Source organism: Chionomys nivalis, chromosome 5 (assembly GCF_950005125.1).
Source record: "Chionomys nivalis chromosome 5, mChiNiv1.1, whole genome shotgun sequence".
NCBI lineage: Eukaryota > Metazoa > Chordata > Mammalia > Rodentia > Cricetidae > Chionomys > Chionomys nivalis.
The window spans coordinates 16,582,937-16,604,118 of NC_080090.1; the positions used below are offsets into that span (position 1 = coordinate 16,582,937).

A 21,182-nucleotide genomic window follows, 5' to 3' on the forward strand; every position below is an offset into this window, starting at 1 on the left:
CATCATTTATGGTCAGGAGTTTTTCTCTTCCCACTAGTCAGCTTCCTTGCCATGGAGCCCACGGGCCCCCAGCTGTGTCCTTTCTCCACTGGAGCTGTGCAGCCAGCATATGAGAACCTAGAGGTTCAAAAGGCATGCTGCCATACACCCTGCAAGACTGTAGACTTACTATCCTGCTGGGACCTATAGAATACATATTTCAGTCAGAACACCATGAACAAAGTTGTTTATTCACTTAAATTAAAATTATTGAAACTGCAAAAGTATTTGCTTGAAGTTAAAGTCTTATAAGAGAATCTAATTATTATGTCTAGTGAAAGTGTGGAGAGATGACTAGATGGTAGCTATTGCTGAAGAGGCTACTACATCAGGTCTGTCTCACTCACACTGGCTTAATCAATACCACGCATCAATCATCCTAAAACTCCCCCTTGTTTGAGTCTGGGCTAGTATTGATGTCAGATGAAATCAAAAGTTGGAGAGAAAATCTGTGAGCTTTAGTTGGACTCAGGTAACAACTGAGAGCCATCTTGGAAACTGGCTTCACCAGGGTAGGACACAAACTCCAGAAGAATGTAGAAAAAGCTGACTATTTAATACAGAACTATATCCCAATGCTAAGAAAAATACAGGACATCCAAGTCATCATGCTAGGCCTTTAAGGGAAAAATCTTATGCAAACCAAGGTTTGAGGGTTACTGTCTTAGTTAAGGTTTCTACTGCTGTGCAGAGACACCATGACCATGGCAACTCTTATAAAGGAAAACGTTAAACTGGGGTTGACTTACAGTTCAAAGGTTAAGTCCATTAGCATCATGATGGGACATGGCAGCATGCAGGCAGACATGATGCTGAGAGGGAGCCGAGAATTCTACATCTTTGATCCACAGGCAACGGAAAGTGAACTGAGAACTGAGACTGGGTAAGGCTTGAGCATATATGAGACCTCAAAGCCCATCCCCACAGTGACAAACTCTCTCCAACATGGTCATATCTACTCCAACAAGCCACACTTCCTGATAGTGCCACTTCCTATGTGCTTATGAGCGCCAATTACATTCAAACTTCCACATTCCACTCCCTGACCCCCATAAGTTTGTAATGATATCAAAATGCATTTAGTCCAACTTCAAAAATCCCCATAGTCTATCATAGTCTCAACAATGTTTTAAAGTTCAAAGTCTCTTCTGAGATTCATGCAATCTCTTAATTGTAATACTCTATAAAATCAAAGTAAAAAAAAAAAAAAACAGACCACATAGTTCCAAGACATAAGGCACAGGATATACAATACTGTTCCAAAACATAGGGAAAGGAGCATAGTGAGAAAATGCTGGACCAAAGCAAGACCAAAAACCAGCTGGGCACACTCCAAACTCTGCATCTCCGTGTTTGATGTTACATTTTTCTTCAGCCCTCTAACTCCTCTCATCTTTGTTGACTACAACACACTTCTCTCTCTTGGGCTGGTTCTACTCCCTGTTAGCAGCTCTTCTTGGCAGGTGTCCCATGGCTCTGGCATCTCCAACATCTTGGGGTCTCCAAGGTAATTCAGGTTTCAACCTCATAGCTTCACTCAGTGGCCTCTCTAGGCCCCATTAAGGCCCCACTGACACAGGCCTGGCCTCGGTGGCTTCCCTTAGTTGCAGAGGCAAAGTCCATAGCCCCTTTCTTCTCTCTTTAATTCCAGAACCAGATGGCCAAAGCTGCCAAGTTCTGCTGCTTTCTGCAGCTGGAACATGGCTCCTTGTTCAATTACATCTTTACCAACTTTCTGTTTTCCATGGTTTCCTTCACTGATTAAGTTTGGCTCTCCTGGAACTTGATTTTAGATCAGGCTGGCCTCAAACTCAGTGATCCACCAGTCTCTGCCTTCCCAGTGCTGGGATTAAAGGCATGTACCACCACACCCAGTTTTAACCTTTTCTTTAATTGCTTTTCATAAATTGGAAATTTAGCAGAGTGGGATCTTCCCCTGAGGTTACCATTCTTACCTGAGGTTACCTTTATTCCATTTCTTAATCTGCTTATCTCCTTGAACACAGAAATTAAACTCCATCCTACTTCCTAGTGCTCCTTCTCTTCACATTGTACATTTTGTATCTTTCCTTGCTCACTGACCACCGCTGTGAGACCGGCACTGATTCAAGTGTCTCACATGTACTAAGTTAACCAACACCTCATAAGAGGGGAGAGCTACTGGAGCACGAACAGTAAAAACCCAGAGACAGATATTGGGGTTCAACCTAAAGAACAGAAAAGCAGTCAAGCCACTAGAGAGATCTTTTACCTCTACCAAATCTTCAGACCATGAATCCTCAGATTTCACACTCCACTAAGTTGCTGTCTCCTCTCACTTTATATCACCTTATATCCCTCTCTCCATCCAGCCATATCACTCCTGTCTCCATCTCCCTAGTGCTGGGATCAAAGGTGTGATCTGGAAAACCTTTCATTTTACATTACCTTTCTTGTAACCTTTGTGTGAGCTCTCTTTCTCATTTAAACAGACTCAATCTTGTGTAGCCCAGGGTGACCTTGAACTCACAGAAATCTGTCAGCCTCTGTCTCCTGAGTCCTGGGATCAAAGGTGTGTGCCACCACACCCTGGCCTGTAGGCTTTATAACCTTCATCAGGCAACGAAAGGAGACAAAAACAGAGACCCACACTGGAGCACTGGACTGAAATTCTAAGGTCCAAATCAGGAGCAGAAGGAGAGAGAGCACGAGCAAGGAACTCAGGACCGTGAGGGGTGCACACACACACTGAGACAATGGGGATGATCTATCGGGAACTCACCAAGGCCAGCTGGACTGGGTCTGAATAAACATGGGATAAAACCGGACTCGCTGAACATAATGGACAATGAGGACTGCTGAGAAGTCAAGAACAATGGCACTGGGTTTTGACCCTACTGCACATACTGGCTTTGTGGGAGCCTAGGTAGTTTGGATGCTCACCTTACTAGACCTGGAAGGAGGTGGGAGGTCCTTGGACTTCCCACAGGGCAGGGAACCCTGACTGCTCTTCTGGCTGATGAGAGAGGGGGACTTGACTGGGGGAGGGGAACGGGGAGGGAAATGGGAGGCGGTGGCGGGAAGGAGGCAGAAATCTTTAATTAATTAATTAAATTAAAAAAATAAATAAAAGCTACCCAGAAAAAAAAGAAAAAACACAAATAATATACCACTATAAACAACCAGTTACATTTACAGCACATAAGCAATGCAGCCTGCCCTGCCAGTGAGTGGGGACTGAGTGTGAAGGCCAGATTACCAACCTTGGTCAAAGCACTCCACTGCACTGCTTAAAGGACAAGCCTCACAGATTCAAGTTCTGGTCCTCTTACTAGCTTTATGATCTTGGGCAGGTTGCTTAACCTCTCTTCCCAGTCTACACAATACAGATGATATTATCATGGGCTTGGCATAAGGATCAAATGTGTTATTATTCAAATAGCACTTCCACAAACATCTGACACATAGCAACATGTATTTGTTTTTAAAAGATTTGAGATCTTCCCTGATGCTAAACACCATCTGATGCAATGTATACCCTGAACACACACGGTTTGCCGTGTCTATCTAACAATCTCCTGGGCATTTAGGATGTACATTCTCAAACTTAAAAATGTGTTGGCTGCTCTGTGGATACTATGAAAAGATTGTGGAAATACCTTTATAGTCCCAAAGCTTGAATATGCTTAAAAACAATTTGGAATTTTGAGAATCAAAATATCACTTATTAGCCATCCCTGGTGGCGCACACCTTTAATCCCAGCACTCAGAAGGCAGACGCAGGTAGATCTCTGAGTTCAAGGCCAGCCCGGTCTGCAGATGCAGAGTGAGTTCCAGGACAAACAGTGAGTGATACACAGAGAAACCTTGTCTCTTAAAAAAAAAAAAAATCACTTCTTAAGCAACCATTTTACTGAATTAGGCAGCTGCATCTAGAGGAAGGGCACATTACATCCAATACTAATGATACATTAAGATAACATGGTTCATCTTATATGTAGAGATCAAACAGAATGGTTCATACAGCATGGAAGAAATTGAATATTTCTATTTCTATTCTTTTCTGAAAAGAACTGGTGCAGGCTCTGTCTATTAGGATATCCAACAGTTGCCCAGGAAGTCTAAGAATTCTGTAAGTATGCCTTCCTGGAAATTCTCTTAAACCAGACTCCTGTGACCCATATGGCTATGTTGTCCCTACACACAACACAGCCAGTGCCTGACTTCACTGTTTCAGCTGATAGCATTTTTGTCCCCTGCCCTCTTGTTGGTCACTATGGCCCAGGGTCCCATGATAGAGTCCTACTGCATTATCCTCTTTCTCTAGTCCCTGTGCCAGGCCAGGCCTGTGTTAGGGAACCCTGGGGATGCTGAAGGAGCCCCACAGCTTATCTTGCTGGCTGAACCTTTCTTACTCGCCTACAAACCAATCAGCACCAGAATCACTTTCAGACGGTACTGCTGCACTGGGTGACTTAGTCCAACTCTCCACCGCCCAGGGGATGACCTGAACTTGAGAGCAGGCCTCCACAGTAACACCAATGCCCTCCATTACTTCCCTGTTGCTCGTCAACAAGACTTGCAGGCTGGCTGAGCTCACCTTCTTCCGTGTGCCTGGCTGCCTATCTTCCAGATTTCATTCCTATTGCATTATCCATTTCCCACAAGCCACCTTCATCTGTCTTCATTCAATCTTACTATATCTGCCATCAATGGCTCACACTATCTTCAAAGCAAAGTAAGCTGGCTCCCATCTGTAATCCCATCTGGGAGGCTGAAGCAGGAGAATTGCCTTGAATTTAATGCCAGCCTGGGATACATAGTAAACACCAGATTCACCTGGGTTACAGAGCACAATCCCGTCTCAAAACAAAAGCAAACAAATAAATCTACCTTCTCAAGGAAGTTATTTTCTCTGTCCTCCTTCCCAGGCCCGGCTTTCCAGGCTAGTTTCAGCTTGCATTGATCCTCTGATAGTTATGTTTCTAATGTCTCTCATTGATCTCGTTCACAAGTTAGCTTTGCTTCCCCAGTAAGACTATATTATGCTCAAGAAAGGGATCAGATTCCAGTATCCACCCACTGTGTTTTATCAATAAACAAACATTGGACACACAGTAGGAGTTGCTGAAGCTCTTTGGCAGTTTTTATTAATTTCATGTGGCCTAATGTACTTTAGGGTTTACTTCCTTTCATCCTTGGTTAATTATTAAAGTTAACCACTCAGATGATTTTAACATGGTAAGTGGTCCTGGGTGGCAGCTATGACTTCCACATATTCCTTCTCTCACTTCCTGTTTCCCGATGGTGAACTGAGTCAAAATGGCCAAACCAGGTGTGCATAGAGCCTTCAACACTGTTCTCCTTGCTCAAAATGATACCCATGCCCATGGCCTCAACTGATGTATGGACTGCTGCATCACTCAGGACTTGGCCTGCGCATCCGGGAGCTGAGCAGAGGAGGCAGAACACCTCTCCTAGTACAGTGTGTGTGTGTGTGTGTGTGTGTGTGTGTGTGTGTGTGTGTGTGTGTGACAACAGCGTTAATGACTTGTCCACCAAGCTGCTTTCAGGGAAAACACATGTATATACTGACATAAAAAGAGAACATTTGAAGGAAATATATAGGTATAGGAGGAGGTCCCATTATCATAAAAAATATAGTTTTGTGAGAATTCACATTCAATTTTGGCTATATTGTTTGCAACTTTACCCCCTAAGAAGGTCTTTTAAAAGAAATTTTTATATACTATAATCCAAATCTTCTGTCAAAAAAGGCACTGGCTTATGATTGACAGTTCATGTTCTTTAAGTGGTAAGTCTTTTATTCAGGAAATATTTTAAGTGACTAAAGTAAACACAACTTATATAAGTAATCATTACACTTCTATTACACAAAATCAAATACCAAACCAAACCAAAATAATAGGAATAATAAATAAATACCTAACCAAACAATTGCTTTTAAAGTATCATCTCTTATAACTTTTGCATAATTGTTTAAAACTTATTAATTGGCACTGGAGCGATGGCTTAGCAGTTAAGACCATGTACTGTTCTTGCAGAGAATCTGAGTTCAGTTCCTGGTACCCGTGTCAGGTGGGCAAGCCCCCGTAACTCCAACTCCAGGGGACACGATGTTTCTGACCTCTATGGGTCTTACACTCACACACACAGACACACACACACACACACACACACACACACACTTTTTAAAATAAAATAAACATCTTTAAGCCTAAATCTTTGCACAAATTACTCTTATAAGAAACAAAGCCCTCTGACCTTCCTCGGTCATGTACTTGACCAGTTCTTCCTTAGTCAGAATTCCTCGTTTAGCTGGATCCAAAACCTGAGGAAAGAAGGTAGATTTTCTTTGTTGAATAAATTCTATATGATGAATTAATTTTTCACATGTACATGAATAATCTGGAAGTTACCCACCTCAAAAGCTCTAAGAAGGACATCTTCAGCAATTGGTCTGTATCTGTAATTTTTACAATAAAGTGACTTAATGCCAGCATATTTATCTCAGCCTCTACATGATAAATGACTGCATTAAACAACATAAAAGCCACTAATATACAAGGCTAATGGTACTTCCCTGGATGAAATTTCTTTGGGTTTCTGAATATGAATGTCAATAGTACCTACCCCACAGGAATGTTTGGTATTACCTATTAGCATTTCTCATTGATATGAAAATAAATTTATCTAGGACCAAAACATCTATAATCAATCAACTGTGGTATGTTAATGCTGTACTTATACTAAAAAAGTAACTAGTGTTAATTTTTATTTTAAAATTATTAACATGATAATTCACAATTAAATATAACTACAATGTTGTTCTTTTCTGTAGCTCCTTTGCCTTTTCATTGCACCTTGCTTAGATTAATAAATACTAGCCTGGCTGGTATTTGTAAGCACAGCCTGAAGCACACTGGAAGGCTAGAGGGAACCAGCCTAAGATATAGACTGGGTAAAAAGTCGAGTGGTTTGGTTTTGTTTTGAGGCAAAACTCTGTAGCTCAGGATGGCCTGGAACTATGCAACTAAGGCTAGCCTCAAATCGGTGGCAATTCTCCTGCCTCAGCCTCAAGTGCTGGAATTACAGGCATAAAGCATCACAGCTGGGAAAGTCAAATGTTTTGAAATTGAAGTAATTCTAGTTATCGTGCCTTAAAATAATAATAATAAAAAAAAAGGATTTGTTTCCTTACTTTCTTTCCAGAAGTACTCTGGTCATCACTGGAAGAAATTTTTCAAATCGAATGTATCCAGTTGGTTCCTCTTCCTCTACCTAAACAATTAAAAACAGTCATTTATTCATTCAACAAATATATTGAACAACTAATTCTTTTTTCAAACACTGAACCCAGTATTGGAACTTGATGATGAGAATATGGGCATAAATGCAGCTTGGGGCACTTGTTTTCTGTAGGAGAGACACATATAATTCAAAATACCGCAACGCTGGTAGTTGTGGAGACAGCTGTCAAAACAGTGCTTGCCAGGAAATCATGAGGTCCTAAACTCAACTCCTAGCCCTCACATCAAAAGCTACGTGTGTAGTTGAATCACAGTAGATTGTCACTCAAAGTTAACCTCTGGCATATACACACACACACACACCACAATACCACATATCCAACTTGTTTTTACTATATAGGGTAACCTCAAACTTGCAATGATCCTCCTGCCTCAGCCTCCCATATGGTGGTATGTCTGACATGAACCACCATGCCTGACTTGAATGTCTAGCTCTAGACCTATGCGAACACCATAAGTAAAGGAGTGCGGGTCTAGAGGAGCAGAGAGCACAGGAAATGTCTCTGATCAGGGCATCAGGGAAGTCACTGGCAAACAGTGGTGTTTGGGCTGGTTTCTCAAGGGTAAGAAGCAGCTGTGAGGCTGGAACACAGATCCCAACAAGGGCAGTTGCTGAGGGACAATGGTCTGTACCCCATCACTATTTTAAATAAACACTGATTGGCCAGTAGCCAGGCAGGAAGTATAGGTGAGGCAACCAGGCAGGAAGTAGAGGCAGGGCAAGGAGAACAGGAGAATCCTGGGAAGAGTAAAGATTCAGTCTGCAGTCATCATCCAGACACAGAGGAAGCAAGATGTGACTGCCTCACCGAAAAAGGTACCAAACCACATGGCTAACACAGATAAGAATTATGGGCTAATATAAGTTATAAGAGTTGTAATAAGAAGCCTAGGCTAATAGGCCAATCAGTTTATAATTAATGTGGGCCTCTGTGTGTTTATTTGGGACTAAACAGATGTGAGACCTGGTGGGACAGAAAACCTCTGTCAAAAGGCAGTGCTTCAAGGTGAGGCTGAAGAGAGACCTTACCATCCACAGGATGGTATCTGTTATCCTGAGAAGAGTGTGAAACCAAATTGGTCTCGTAGGTGCGTGTGTCTGTGGGTGAGGTGGCTTCTTCAGACAAAGGATGATGGTGCCAACTGGGGCGGTGGCCATGAAGAGGGGGTGACAGGACACCTTATGAAGACTTGGCAGGTGAGTGCGCTTACCCATTACAGACAACCAAGAGCGGGCATCTGAGATGACTCCCAGATTCTGACTTGCACAAATTCATTGTCTTCCCTTGAAACGAAGAATACTGAATGAGTTCAGGCTACGGCCAGTCAACATCTCAAGCATCGACCTACATCTTAAATCAGCCTTGGACTTATGAAATACTTCCTGAGTAACAAGAACTCTGTTCTGCTACCCTGAGTTAAGAAAATACTATTCTCAAAATAAGAACTTTTGGTGCCTAGCACTACAAGATAAGAACGAAACAGGTCTTTTTGCCTCTGGTTTCAACTAGTCATAGTTCAGCTAGCCATAGACTGACTGAACAGAGCTCTCTACTGACCTTAACTTCCATGTCAGGCAATGTATATGGAGCTATAAATTCTGCACTCTCTTTCAAAAATCCTATTAAAAGGCTCATAGATCCCAATTCAACAGATGAGTTTTTAAGAGATTTATTGTTTCAACAAAAAATAAATCTATAGGTGACTATTAAGTAGAATGTGCTGTCATTCAAATGACAACTATTTTTAATGTTCATATGAGATTCATACCTAGTGTGAGTAGAGTCTTCAGACTCTATTATCAGAGAAAATCAAACCCATCTAGGGACATCATGTTTCAGAATTTCTGTACCCATTGGTATGTGAACAATTTCTGCAGCTTCTTCTGTCTGAGTTGAGCATTTTGACATCATGTTAATATAGCTCTGTTGTACTTGGGCAGTAGTCTGAAACTCCCAGAACACAGAGACTTAAAAGTTAACTATCTGGATGCAGGTGCAGCTCATGGTAGAGTGTTTATGGACTCTGGGGTTTAAACCTCAGGGCGGACTTCTTAAAAGTCAATCTCAATATCTCCTGAAAACTTCAGAGAATCTATGCCCATGAAGTCCGCCAACATGGCTGCCTAAACATGACCTGAATACGGACAACACCAATACACATGCTAACATGGAATGGCAAATCTCAGGCAGCCTCAACCCTTGACAAAGAACTACAGGCACCTAACAACCTTCTGCTCTACTCATAGACCAGTGCCTTGCTCAGCCATCATCAGAGAAGCTCCCTCCTGCAGCAGATGGGAATGAACTCGGAAAACCACAACTGGACGACGTGCAGAGAGAGAGACCTTGGAATACACAGTTCTAAATGGGATGTCTCCACCAAATCCCTCCCCCAGGGCTCAGGGAACCCTGCTGGAGAGGAGACAGAAAGATTTTAAGAGCCGCAAGCATAGATGACACCAAGAAAACAAGGGCTCTAACTGCAGCAGGTCTGACACACGCAAGCACCCACAAAGACTGTGGCAGCATGCACAGGCCTGCATGGGTCTGGGCCAGAGGGGGTCTTGTGTTGAGAGGGAAGTGAACACAAGCCCCTATCCCTAACCCACACACTATCTCCGATTGACAACCACTCACAAATGAACAATTAGCTTTGTCCGATAGTCTCACTGGAGATACAAACCACTCTTAAGGGCAGGCACCATGCCCAGCAGTAGACAGCCAACACAAGACAAAATCAAGGGCACTTTTGGAGGGTCTTTTTTTTTTTACCTTACAGGTCTTTTGCATATATATTATGGTTTCTAATTTTGTGTTTTCATTATTATTACTTTAGATGCCCATTTGTTTTCTAAGGAGAAAAAGGAAAATGTGAATTTAGGTGAGAGAGGAGGTGTGGAGGATCTGGGAGGAGGTGGAGAAGGGGAAACCATAATCAAAATATATTGTAAGAAGAAAGTCTAGGGATATCCGCTGCTCAGGTGCAGGCCACAGCAAACAAAAGAACAGGTAAGAGGCACACCTGCCCCTGGAACCCTCACACTCTCAATTCTTAACATTTATGTCCCAAATGCAAGGGCATTTGTAAAAGAAATATTACTAAAGCTTAAATCACTCATCGAACCTTACACATTAATAGCAGGAGACTTCAATGCACCATTCTCACCAATGGACAGGTTATCTAGACAAAAACTAAACAGAGAAATAATGGAGCTAACACGTTATAAACCAAATGGACCTAACAGGTATCTACAGAACATGTCACCCAAACACAAAAGAATAGACCTTCTCAGCACCTAATGGAACATTCTCCAAAATTGACCACATACTAGGTCACAAAGCAAGTCTCAAGAAATACAAGAAAGCTGAAGTAACTGCCTGAATCCTATCAGACCACCCCTGGATTAAAACTGCATTTCAACAACAACAGAAACAGCAGAAAACCTACAAACTTGTGAAAAATGAACAACTGCCTATTGAATGACTACTGGGTTAAAGCAAAAATAAAGAGAGAAATTAAAGACTTCCTAGGACTCAATGAAATGAATACACAACATACTCAAACCTATGGGACACAATGAAAGTGGTGCTAAGAGGAAAGTTCAAGGCACTCAGTGACTTCATAAAAAAAAAAAGTGAAGTTCTCATACTAATAATTTAACACCACACTTGAAAGCTCTAGGACAGAAAGAAGCAAATACCCAAGAGGAGTAGAAAGCAGGAATTAATCATACTGAGAACTGAAATCAATAAAATAGAAACAAAGAGAACAATACAAAGAATCAATGAAACAAAGAGTTGGTTGAGAAAAATCAACAGGATAGAGAAATCCTTACCCAAACTAACTAAAAGACAGAGAGAATATTCAAATGAATAAAATCAGAAATAAAAAGGGGGGCATAACGATAGACAGTAAAGAAAGCCAAAGAATCACTGGGTCATACTTCAAAAACCTGTTCTCCATAAAATTTCCATTAAAGAAATGGACAATTTTCTTGATAGATACCTCTTACCAAAGTTAAATCAAGACCAGATAAATAATTGAAACAGACCTATAACCACTAAGGAAATAGACACTGTCATTAAAAGTCTCCTCCCACACACACACAAAAACAGACTTTCACAGAAGAACCAACGCCAATACTCCTCAAATCATTCACAAAACAGAAACAGAAGGAACAGTGCATCATTTTATGAGGCCACAGGCACCCTAATACCCAAACCATACAAAGATTCAAAAAAGAAAGAATTACAGACCAATTTCCCTCCTGAACATTGATGCAAAAATTGAATCCAAGGACACATCAAAAAGATTATGATCTATTTGATCAGGGATGGTTCATCATAAGAAAATCTGTAAATGTAATCTACCATATAAAACAAACTGAAAGAAAAATACCTCATAATCATCTCATTAGATGCTGAAAAAGTCTTTTTAAAAAATCCAACACCAACATCCCTTCATGATAAAGATCTTAGAGAGATCAGAAATACAAAGGACATACCTAAACATAATAAAGACAATTTATAGCAAGTCTATAGCCAACATCAAATTAAATGGAGAGAAACTCAGACAACTTCCTGAATAGAATATCAATAGTGCAGGCACTAAGACTGACAAAAACTTCTGTAAGGCAAAGGACACCATTAATATGACAAAATGGTAGCCTACCAAATGGAAAAGATTTTCACCAACTCCAAATGTGACAGAGTGGTAAGCCCCAAAATATATAAAGAACTCAAGAAACTAGACATCAACAAACCAAATAATCTAATTAAAAAATGGGATACAGATCTAACAGAATTCTCAACAGAGGAATCTCAAATGGCTGAGAAACCCTTAAAGAAATGTTCAACATAGTTAGCCATCAGGGAAACGCAAATCAAAATGACTTTGAGATTCCATCTTACACCTGTCAGAATGGCTAAAATTAAAAACACAATTGACAATTCGTGCTGGCAAGGATGTGGAACAATGGGAACACTCTTCCATTGCTGGTGGAAGGGCAAATTGTACAGTCACTTTGGAAATCAATATTATAGTTTCTCAGAAAATTGGAATTGATCTACCTCAAGACCCAGCTATGCCACTCCTGGGCATATACCCAAAGGACACTCCATTCTTCAAGAACACTTGCTCAACTATGCTCATAGCAGCATTATTCATAATAGCCAGAAATTGGAAACAACCTAGATGTTCCTAAACTTAAGAATGGATAAAGAAAATGCAGTACATTTACACAACGGAATATTACTTAGTTGTTTAAAAAATGACATCATAAAATTCGCAGGCAAATGGATGGAACTAGAAAAAAAACATCCTGAGTGAGGTAACTCAGACCCAGAAGACAAACATGGTATGTACTCACTCACAAGTGGATATTAGCTGTAAATTGAAGGATAGTTGTGCTATAGTCCATAGATGCACAGAGAGGCTAAGTAATAAGGAGGGCTTGGGAGAGGGGCATGAATCTCCCTGGGAAGGGATACAGCATAAATTTTGTGGGTGGACTGGGGGCAGGTGGCAATGAGAACAGGAGGCATCAGGTGGGGGAAGAGTACTGGGAAAGGCAACGGGAATTGGGGGACTTTTTAGGGGTGAGGTAGAAACCAAGTGCAATGAAAACTCCCTGGAATCCTACAAGGGTGACCCTAGGAGATACAGAGCTGAACCAGCCATCTTCTGTAACCAGGCAAGACTTCCAGTGGAGGGATTGGAGCACCAACCCAATCACAAAACCTTCAGCCTACAGTTTGTCCTGCCTGCAAGACGTCTTGGGGTAAAGCTGGCACAGATCTTGTGGGAGTGGCCAACCAATGACTGGTCCAACTTGAGACGCACACCATGAGAGGGAGCCCATGCCTGACACTGGCTGGAAGGTCAGGAGCCAGAGACTGGATAGCCCAGAGACCTAGGACAGAATCAAACATGACTGGCATTTATGAAGGAGTAAGGATGGAAGTCCAATCTTTTAATCTTAATATTTTCACTGTGGGGAAGTGAGATGGCTCAGTGGTAAAGGTGCCCACTGTCAAGCTGAGTTCTATCAAAGGAACCCACACGGCGGAAGACGAGAACTGACTCCTGCAAACTGTCCTCTGACCCCCACACATCTACAGTGGCTCACGTAACCCATGCTGACACACATATTAATCAATCAATCAACCCAAAAATATTACTGCTCTATGAATTATCTCATAACATTGATTCTTTTTTATTTGTTGAGATTATAATAGAATTACATCATTTTCCCTTCCCTTTTCTCTCTTTAGAGTTTAGAATATAACCCTCCCCCCCCCGTGTACCCAACACCTTGTTCTCTTTTAAGTTTATGACCTCTTTGTTACACACACACACACATACACACACACACACACACATATATATATTCCTAAATATATAAACACAACCTGACCAGTACATATAATGTTACTTGTACGGATATTTCAGGGCTGACCATTTGGTACTGGGTGTTGCTCTAGGGAACACTACGTCTCCAGTTCTCAGCAATTCTTAGTTACCTGTATATGTATGTATGCATGTATGTGCATACTATATATATAACTGTATATGTATGTATGCATGTATGTGCATACTATATATATAACTGAAAACAGATTTTTTAATTTATTTTTCTCTCATATATTACATTCCAACCGCAGGTTCTCCTCCTAGGTCCAGAGTAGGACAACCATCCTTCACATCCCTTAACTTGTTTGTTCCCTAAACAGCTATAGAGCAGGCAATATCTACCTTTACAAAGCCAGTCTCTTCTATCCTATAAAGATCTTCAACCTATTGATTTTAGTATTACAAAGTTCAGCTCTCTAACTCCACTTCAATCATGTGAGAACTAACAAATGACACATAGTATGTGCCTTATGCTTCCTCCCCAGATCCCTCATCCTCACAAGGCCTCAGTAATGAGAAGAGTAGCGTTGAACCTCTACAGATGGTTTTTGATTCACAGATAAATTTGAGGTTAAAAAAAAAAGTTTTATACTTGTCTTAATTAGTGTTCTATTGCTGTGAAGAGACCATGACAATGGCAAATCTTTTGAAAGAAAGCATTTAATTGTGGACTTGCTTACAGTTTAGGAGGTTAGCCCATTATCATCATGGTCGGGAGCATGGTGGCATGCAGGCAGCTGCTGCAGCAGTAGCTGAGAACCCCAGGCAGAGAAAGAGGAACTCTGGCCTTGGAATGAACTTTTGAAATTTCAAAGTCCACCCCCTGTGACACATTTCCTCTAACAAGACCAAATCTCCTAATCCTTTGAAACTGTTGTGGGACAATGGTCTTTTATCCTGTCACATGTATTATTTTTAATAAAATGCTGATTGGCCAGTAGCCAGGCAGGAAGTATAGATGGGGTAACCAGGTAGGAAGTAGAGGTGGAGCAATGAGAACAGGAGAATTCTGGGAAGAGGATTCTGCAGTCTGCAGTCATGACCCAGACACAGAGGAAGCAAGATGTGACTGCCTCACTGAATAAGGTACCAAGCCACATGGCTAGCTCAGACTAGAATAATGGGTTAATGTACGACGTAAGAAAGAGTTAATAAGAAGAGCCTGAGATATTTGGCCAATCAGTTTATAATTGATGTAGATCTCTGTGTGATTTATTTGAAACTAAACGGCTGTAGGACCTGGTGGGACAGAAACCTCTGTTAACATCAAAGAGTTCCACTCCCCAGTGACTAAGCATTCATATATATGAGCCTATGTGGACTATTCCTATTCAAACAACCACATTAATATATGTTAAAGAAGACCTCCAACGAATCAGAATAGCAAAAACTGTATAAAGTTTTCTTTTTCTTTTCTTTCTTCCTTTATTTCCCTTTGAGACAGGGTCTTGCTATGTTACCTAGATTGGCCTTAAAACTCTTAGCCTTTGTGCCCCAGCATCTCCAGTGTTAGGATTATAAGTATTTGTCATCATGCCTAGCATACATTTTCTTCAGTTTTTTTTTTTAAAAAAAAAGAGAGAGAAAGGATAAAGAATATAAACAGACTCTTGTGGTTTAAAATTAGGAAAACAGATGGCAAGATGGTCCCAAGAGCAAAAGCACTTGCTGCACCAGCCTGATGACTGTATTCAGTCCCAGGACCCAAGGGAAGGTAGAGAGAGAGAAGAGATTCCACAAAGTTGTTCTCTGACCTTCACATATCCGCTGGGGCATGCGTGTGTGTGGCCACACACACCATACATACACATACATGTGCACACACACACACAATTGTTGAAATCCATTTTGAATGGTTTTTAGAAGTCCATTTTGAAATTGTAAAATTCTTTCCATGACCTAACACTGCCCTCTAGAGGCCATATCTAGTATGTTCTCTATACATGCATAAGCAAAGGCATTTAAAAATGACTACTCTAAATGGCATTCATGGAACGTTTAATGGGTGACAAACTCTATTTTATTATAAATGGTTTTATATTCAAATAATTAGTTTCCTTTCAGGATAGTTTTAACAGAAGTTGCAAAGATAATAGAAGAATTCTCATACTTCTGTTGTTTTAAATTCTTTAGGTGTTTTATTGAAGAAAGAGTGGACAAATTAAAATTGTATATATTTAAAGGATACAGCAAGATGCTTTGATATACATATATAGTGAAATTATTATAACAACTAAGGCAATTAACATATCTGTCACCTCATTAACTTCCTGACTGTATGCAACTTCTTTAAAACAAACATGACAGCGGAGATGTATTATACTTTCCATGAAAAAGCCCAACTGTTACCAAGATAGAGTGAAATCAGTTCAAGAGCCTCGTATTGGGAATGCCCACTGGCTTCTTCTTGTATTGGTTAGGGTCTTTTATAAAATGGACACTGCCTTTTTCATCAAATCATAATCAGGGCTATAGTTGTAGCTCAGTGGTAGAGTACTTGTTTAGCATGGGCTCTGGGTTCAACTTTTAGCACCAAATAAATAAATAATTTATTTACTATGTTTGAGCAAAGATGAGCATAGTCTTATTAAAACTTCATCCTCAAAGTAGGGTGTGGTGATACACTCCTTTAATTCCAGCACTCAGAAGGCAGAGGCAGGAGGAGCTCTGAGTTCAAGGTCAGCCTGGTCTACAAAGTGAGTTCTAGGACAGCCAGAGCCACACACACACACACACACACACACACAAAAAAAAAAAAAAAACACTGTCTCAAAAAAAAAATGCAAAACAAAATCCATCCTCTAATCAAAGGCTGTAGTCCAGCAGCAGAGTGCTTGCCTAGCATGTGGCAATGGTCCAGCCTCTAGCACTGCAAAATAAACAAAACCCTTCTAGATCCTGTGTGTCATTTATGACACAAGGAGAACAATAATGTCTACCTGATGGAGCTGTGTGACAGTTTTATGAGGTAGGATATGACCACTTTATGAACCCCAAGAGTTGATGATAATGACATTACCCATAGTGTAAACCCTTCTGCTTCTATGTGGTACAATGATACTGTTTCTTAAAAGACTATGCAGAAACTCTAGGCATAGCTATGCACACCTCACTAACCATATGGTCCTGTTTCTTCAGAAGTTTGGCATTGTCTCTTATCTGTTGGTTGTTGTTTTGTTTTGTTTTCATGGTGCTGGACATTGAACCCATGGCCTCACAAATGCTAGGCAGGCACTCTATGACCGGGCTATATATTCAGCACCCTGACTTATGTCTATAAAATGCCATGTGGAATGCAGCAACTAAAAATATAAGGCACTAAGATGCTATGTATAAGCCAGGCAGTGGTGGCACACGCCTTTAATTCCAGTAATCGGGAGGCAAAGGCAGGCAGATCTCCATGCGTCCAAGACCAGCCTGGTCCACAAAGGGAATTAATTCCAGAACAGCCAGGACTATTACAGAGAAAGTCTATCGCAGGGGGAAAAAAGCTAGGTATATTGACTACGTTGTCCCTTGCCCTAGAGGACAAGGTATATGTACTGCAGTGACCTGACATCCACACACTCACATATACATTAATTCCCATAATGTCTTTGGACTGCGAAGACACAGGCTAGCACATATCCACACTGTATGGCCCTACTATTCAAAAGTCAAGGCTAGGAGTGGGCAGACACAGCTCAGCTGTCAGCATTTGCCTGCAATGAAAGAAACCCTGGGTTAGATCTCCCACACAACATAGAACAGACATGATGGCTCACGTCTCTAATCCTGCACTGGAAGGTATGAGAACAGGAGGCAAGGTCATCCTCAGTCACAAGGTCATCCTCAGTCACAAGGTCATCCTCAGTCACAAGGTCATCCTCAGAACTTTGAGGTCAATCAGGAATAATATATGAGACCCTGAATCCAAAGCAAAACAACAACAAAACAAATAAATTAAGAAACGAAACGCAGCTGTCCAATGGCTGTAGTAGAGAATGATACAAGGATAATCCAGTTGGTCTATAAGGAGGATCCACACGGTGCAGAGTAACCCAAGCAGCACTCACAGCAAAAGTCACAAAATCCATTTGCAAAGTCCCAAGTCCACTATAAAGAACCATTTATCACAATAGCATGCTGGCTGATGAGCCTGTCTGCTCATCCTCCAGTGGAAGAAGAAACCTTCCTGCCGCCAGAGGTCCCCTCTCTACGGCTGCCATGGGGTCCTCAGATGCTCCAGGGGCCCTGTAACATGGAGCTGACTCAACAAATATAGAAACACTATAGTATCTTCTCAAATGTCAATGTTTAAAACTCAATGCATGCAGAAAACATCATTTTTTCATTTTACTTTAGTGATAAGTCTGTTTTCTTGACCTATGTTGCATCTGAGGAGACACAGGCATTGGGAGATTGAGTCTAACAGAGGGCCTCAGTCTGTCAGGTGTTTGTTGGGAACACATCTAGGCTTTTTCACTAACAGCTGCATGTGAAATCGTAAGTTCCTATCTTCCCACTGCAGCATTATTTATTTTAAGGCCAATCTCTCTGAACTAGAGCAACAAAATACAAAGTGAAAATTCTCCACCTAGCAGTGTAACAATGAGTCAATAAAATGAACTATTTCATGCTTCACAAAAACACAGGATAATATCAGTAGCTAAAATGGCTTATAAAGCACTGCTTCGGATCAGCAAGCAAGAAATACATAATGGATTTTAAAAACTTTTTGCCGCAAAAAAAAAAGTGAGATATTTCAAGTTAGACTCTAAATACCATCCAACACATACATTTTTAGACAGACCATTCTTCAAAACAACATAAACATAGAAAATATTTTAACATTGGATTGAATAAAATATTTTTAAATTGACCAATATTTTCCAGAAGTGTTCCCTTTGCAAATGATTTTTAAATGTTTACTTATTTATTTATCAAATGCCATGCCCGCATATAAGTGCTCCACTATCCCTATCCCATAAATGGAAAAGCTTTAAGCTACTGCCTTCAAAAAAAGTATTAACTCTGAGTGGGAAAATGGCTCTGTGAGTAATGGTGATTGTCACCAAGCCTCAACCTGAGACAATCCCTGGGAAATGAAAGACAGAACCAGCTCCTGCAAGTTGTCCTCCGACCTCCATATATGAGCCATGCCATGCACGTGTGTGCGCACGTGCACACACACACACACAAAATGTAATAATTTTACATTTTTATTTATTCTAGGCCATAAGTTCTTTTTCTATTACTGAAAGAATTTAAAAAATAGACTGAGCTACTCTTTTGTTGACTAACTGTTGACTTCTTAAATAAGCGGTAGCTAAATCATGTCAGTGACCAAGGATCCTTCTAACTCCAGATGTCCACGATTTGAAGTCATGGAGCAAGCGTTGAACAAGAGCCTGAGCAGCCGCCAGTTTCTCCACCTGCCCTCCTTAGGGAGGTTCAAGTGCTGCAACTGCTCTAAACGTCCATCCTCCTTGGCTCCTCCCACCGAGGGGTAACTGCCCCTCGCCCTGGTGTGGGGTTGTTTTATATTTAACTGGCAGCTGGGTGCTTTTATCTCTTTGGCAGAAGGACCAGAGGACTATCCTAGTGAATCAAAAATGCAAAAGAGAAAATTCTTACAGACGTCGGTGATTGGGACTCCCACATCACCTAAGGTGAGATTTGAAACTGACAAGCTCTGCAGTGCAATGGCAGCACGAAGCTTGGGGGTACCAATCAATATCTGACTGGATTTAAGGCTCACTCCATGAGATGGAGCCCATCCCCAACATGCTTAGGTGGCCAAGAACCGAAGACTAGACAGCCCAGGGACCTAGAGGAAAAGCATATACTAAAGTTCTGCTAAGGGAACATAGCAATAAAATAACCCCTATCAACATGCTGTTATACTCATAGACCAGTGCCTGGCTCAGCCATCATTAAGGAGGCTTTCTCCTGCGGTAAATGGGAACAAACACGGAGACCCACAACTGGACATTGTGTAGAGGTTGAGAGACCCTTGAACACTCCGTTCTAAATAAGATCTCTCCATCAGTCCTTCCCTGCAGGGCTCAGGGACCTCTGCTGAAAAGGAAACAGAAAGATTGTAAGAGCTGCAAGGGATGGAGGACATCAAGGAGACAGGGCCTCTAAACACAGCAGGACCAGTGCACATAAGAGCTCACAGAGAGGGGCTGGAGAAACGGCTCAGAAGTTAAGAGCACTGGCTGCTCTTCTAGAGGTCCTGAGTTCAATTCCCAGCAACCATAAGGTGGCTCACAACCATCTGTAATGAGATCTAGTGCCCTCTTCTGGCCTGCAAGTATACATACAAGCAGAACACTGTATATGTAATAAATAAAGATTTTTTAAAAAAGAACTCACAGAGACTGCGGAGCATGCACAGAGCCTACATGGGTCTGGGCCAGATGAGGCCCAGTGCTGGTTGGGGGAAGGGGGAATGGACAAAAGCCCAAATCCCTAATCCAGACACTATCTCCAATTAATAACCACTCACAGATGAAAAACTAGTTTTCTCCAATGGAGTCTAGGGAAACAAACCACTCTTAAGGTCAGGCCCCATCCCCAGCAGGAAAACACAAAACACATTCAGTGTTATCTTTGGACATTCTTGATCTCATAATTCTCTGTTAGGGCCTTTTCTTTCTTTTTTGTTTTTGTTTTAAGAGATTTTTAGAGACAAAGTTTCTATGTGTATACCTGGCTATCCTGGAACTCACTCTGTAGATCAGGATGCCCCCCACCCCCACCCCGTGCTGGGACTAAGGTGTGTACCACCACTGCCCAGCTTCCTTTTTTAGCCTTATAGATTCTTTTTTTTTTTTTAAGATTTTATTTTTAATTTATTATGTATACAGTGTTCTGCCTGCAGGCCAGAAGAGGGCACCAGACCTCATTACAGATGGTTGTGAGCCACCATGTGGTTGCTGGGAATTGAACTCAGGACCTCTGGAAGAGCAGCCAGTGCTCTTAACCTCTGAGCCATCTCTCCAGACCCCTAGATTCTTTGTGTATATATTATGGCTATCAGTTTTGTGTTTAATGGGACTCCTGTGTGTGCAAGTATGTGTGTCTCTACTATAGGTACTTTTTTTTTTTTTTTTTTTTTTTTTTTTTTTGGTTTTTCGAGACAAGGTTTCTCTGTGGCTTTGGAGCCTGTCCTGGAACTAGCTCTTGTAGACCAGGCTGGTCTCGAACTCACAGAGATCCGCCTGCCTCTGCCTCCCGAGTGCTGGGATTAAAGGCGTGCGCCACCATCACCCGGCCTATAGGTACTTCTTGTGTTGTTTCTTTGGCTCTTTTTCTTCTGTTTTCTTGTTTGTTTGTTTTATCCTTTCCTGGTTTGCTTGTTTTTATCTTATTTGATTTACTTTTTTTCAGTGCCTGTTTTCTAAGGAGAAAAAGGGTGTGGATTTGGGATGG

At 41.3% G+C, this 21,182-nt stretch overlaps 1 protein-coding gene across 1 annotated transcript in view; it reads right to left on the minus strand.

Annotated features, from left to right (window-relative positions):
- The window catches only part of Efcab2 (EF-hand calcium binding domain 2), an 87,140-nt gene that overhangs the window by 1,503 nt on the left and 64,455 nt on the right, over positions 1 to 21,182 (minus strand). The window contains exons 4-6 of the mRNA XM_057770645.1: positions 7,241 to 7,316; positions 6,463 to 6,505; positions 6,304 to 6,370 (exon numbers count right to left, since the gene is read on the minus strand). Coding sequence (XP_057626628.1) covers positions 6,304 to 6,370; positions 6,463 to 6,505; positions 7,241 to 7,316 — 186 coding nt within the window. The remainder of the gene's footprint in view (positions 1 to 6,303; positions 6,371 to 6,462; positions 6,506 to 7,240; positions 7,317 to 21,182) is intronic.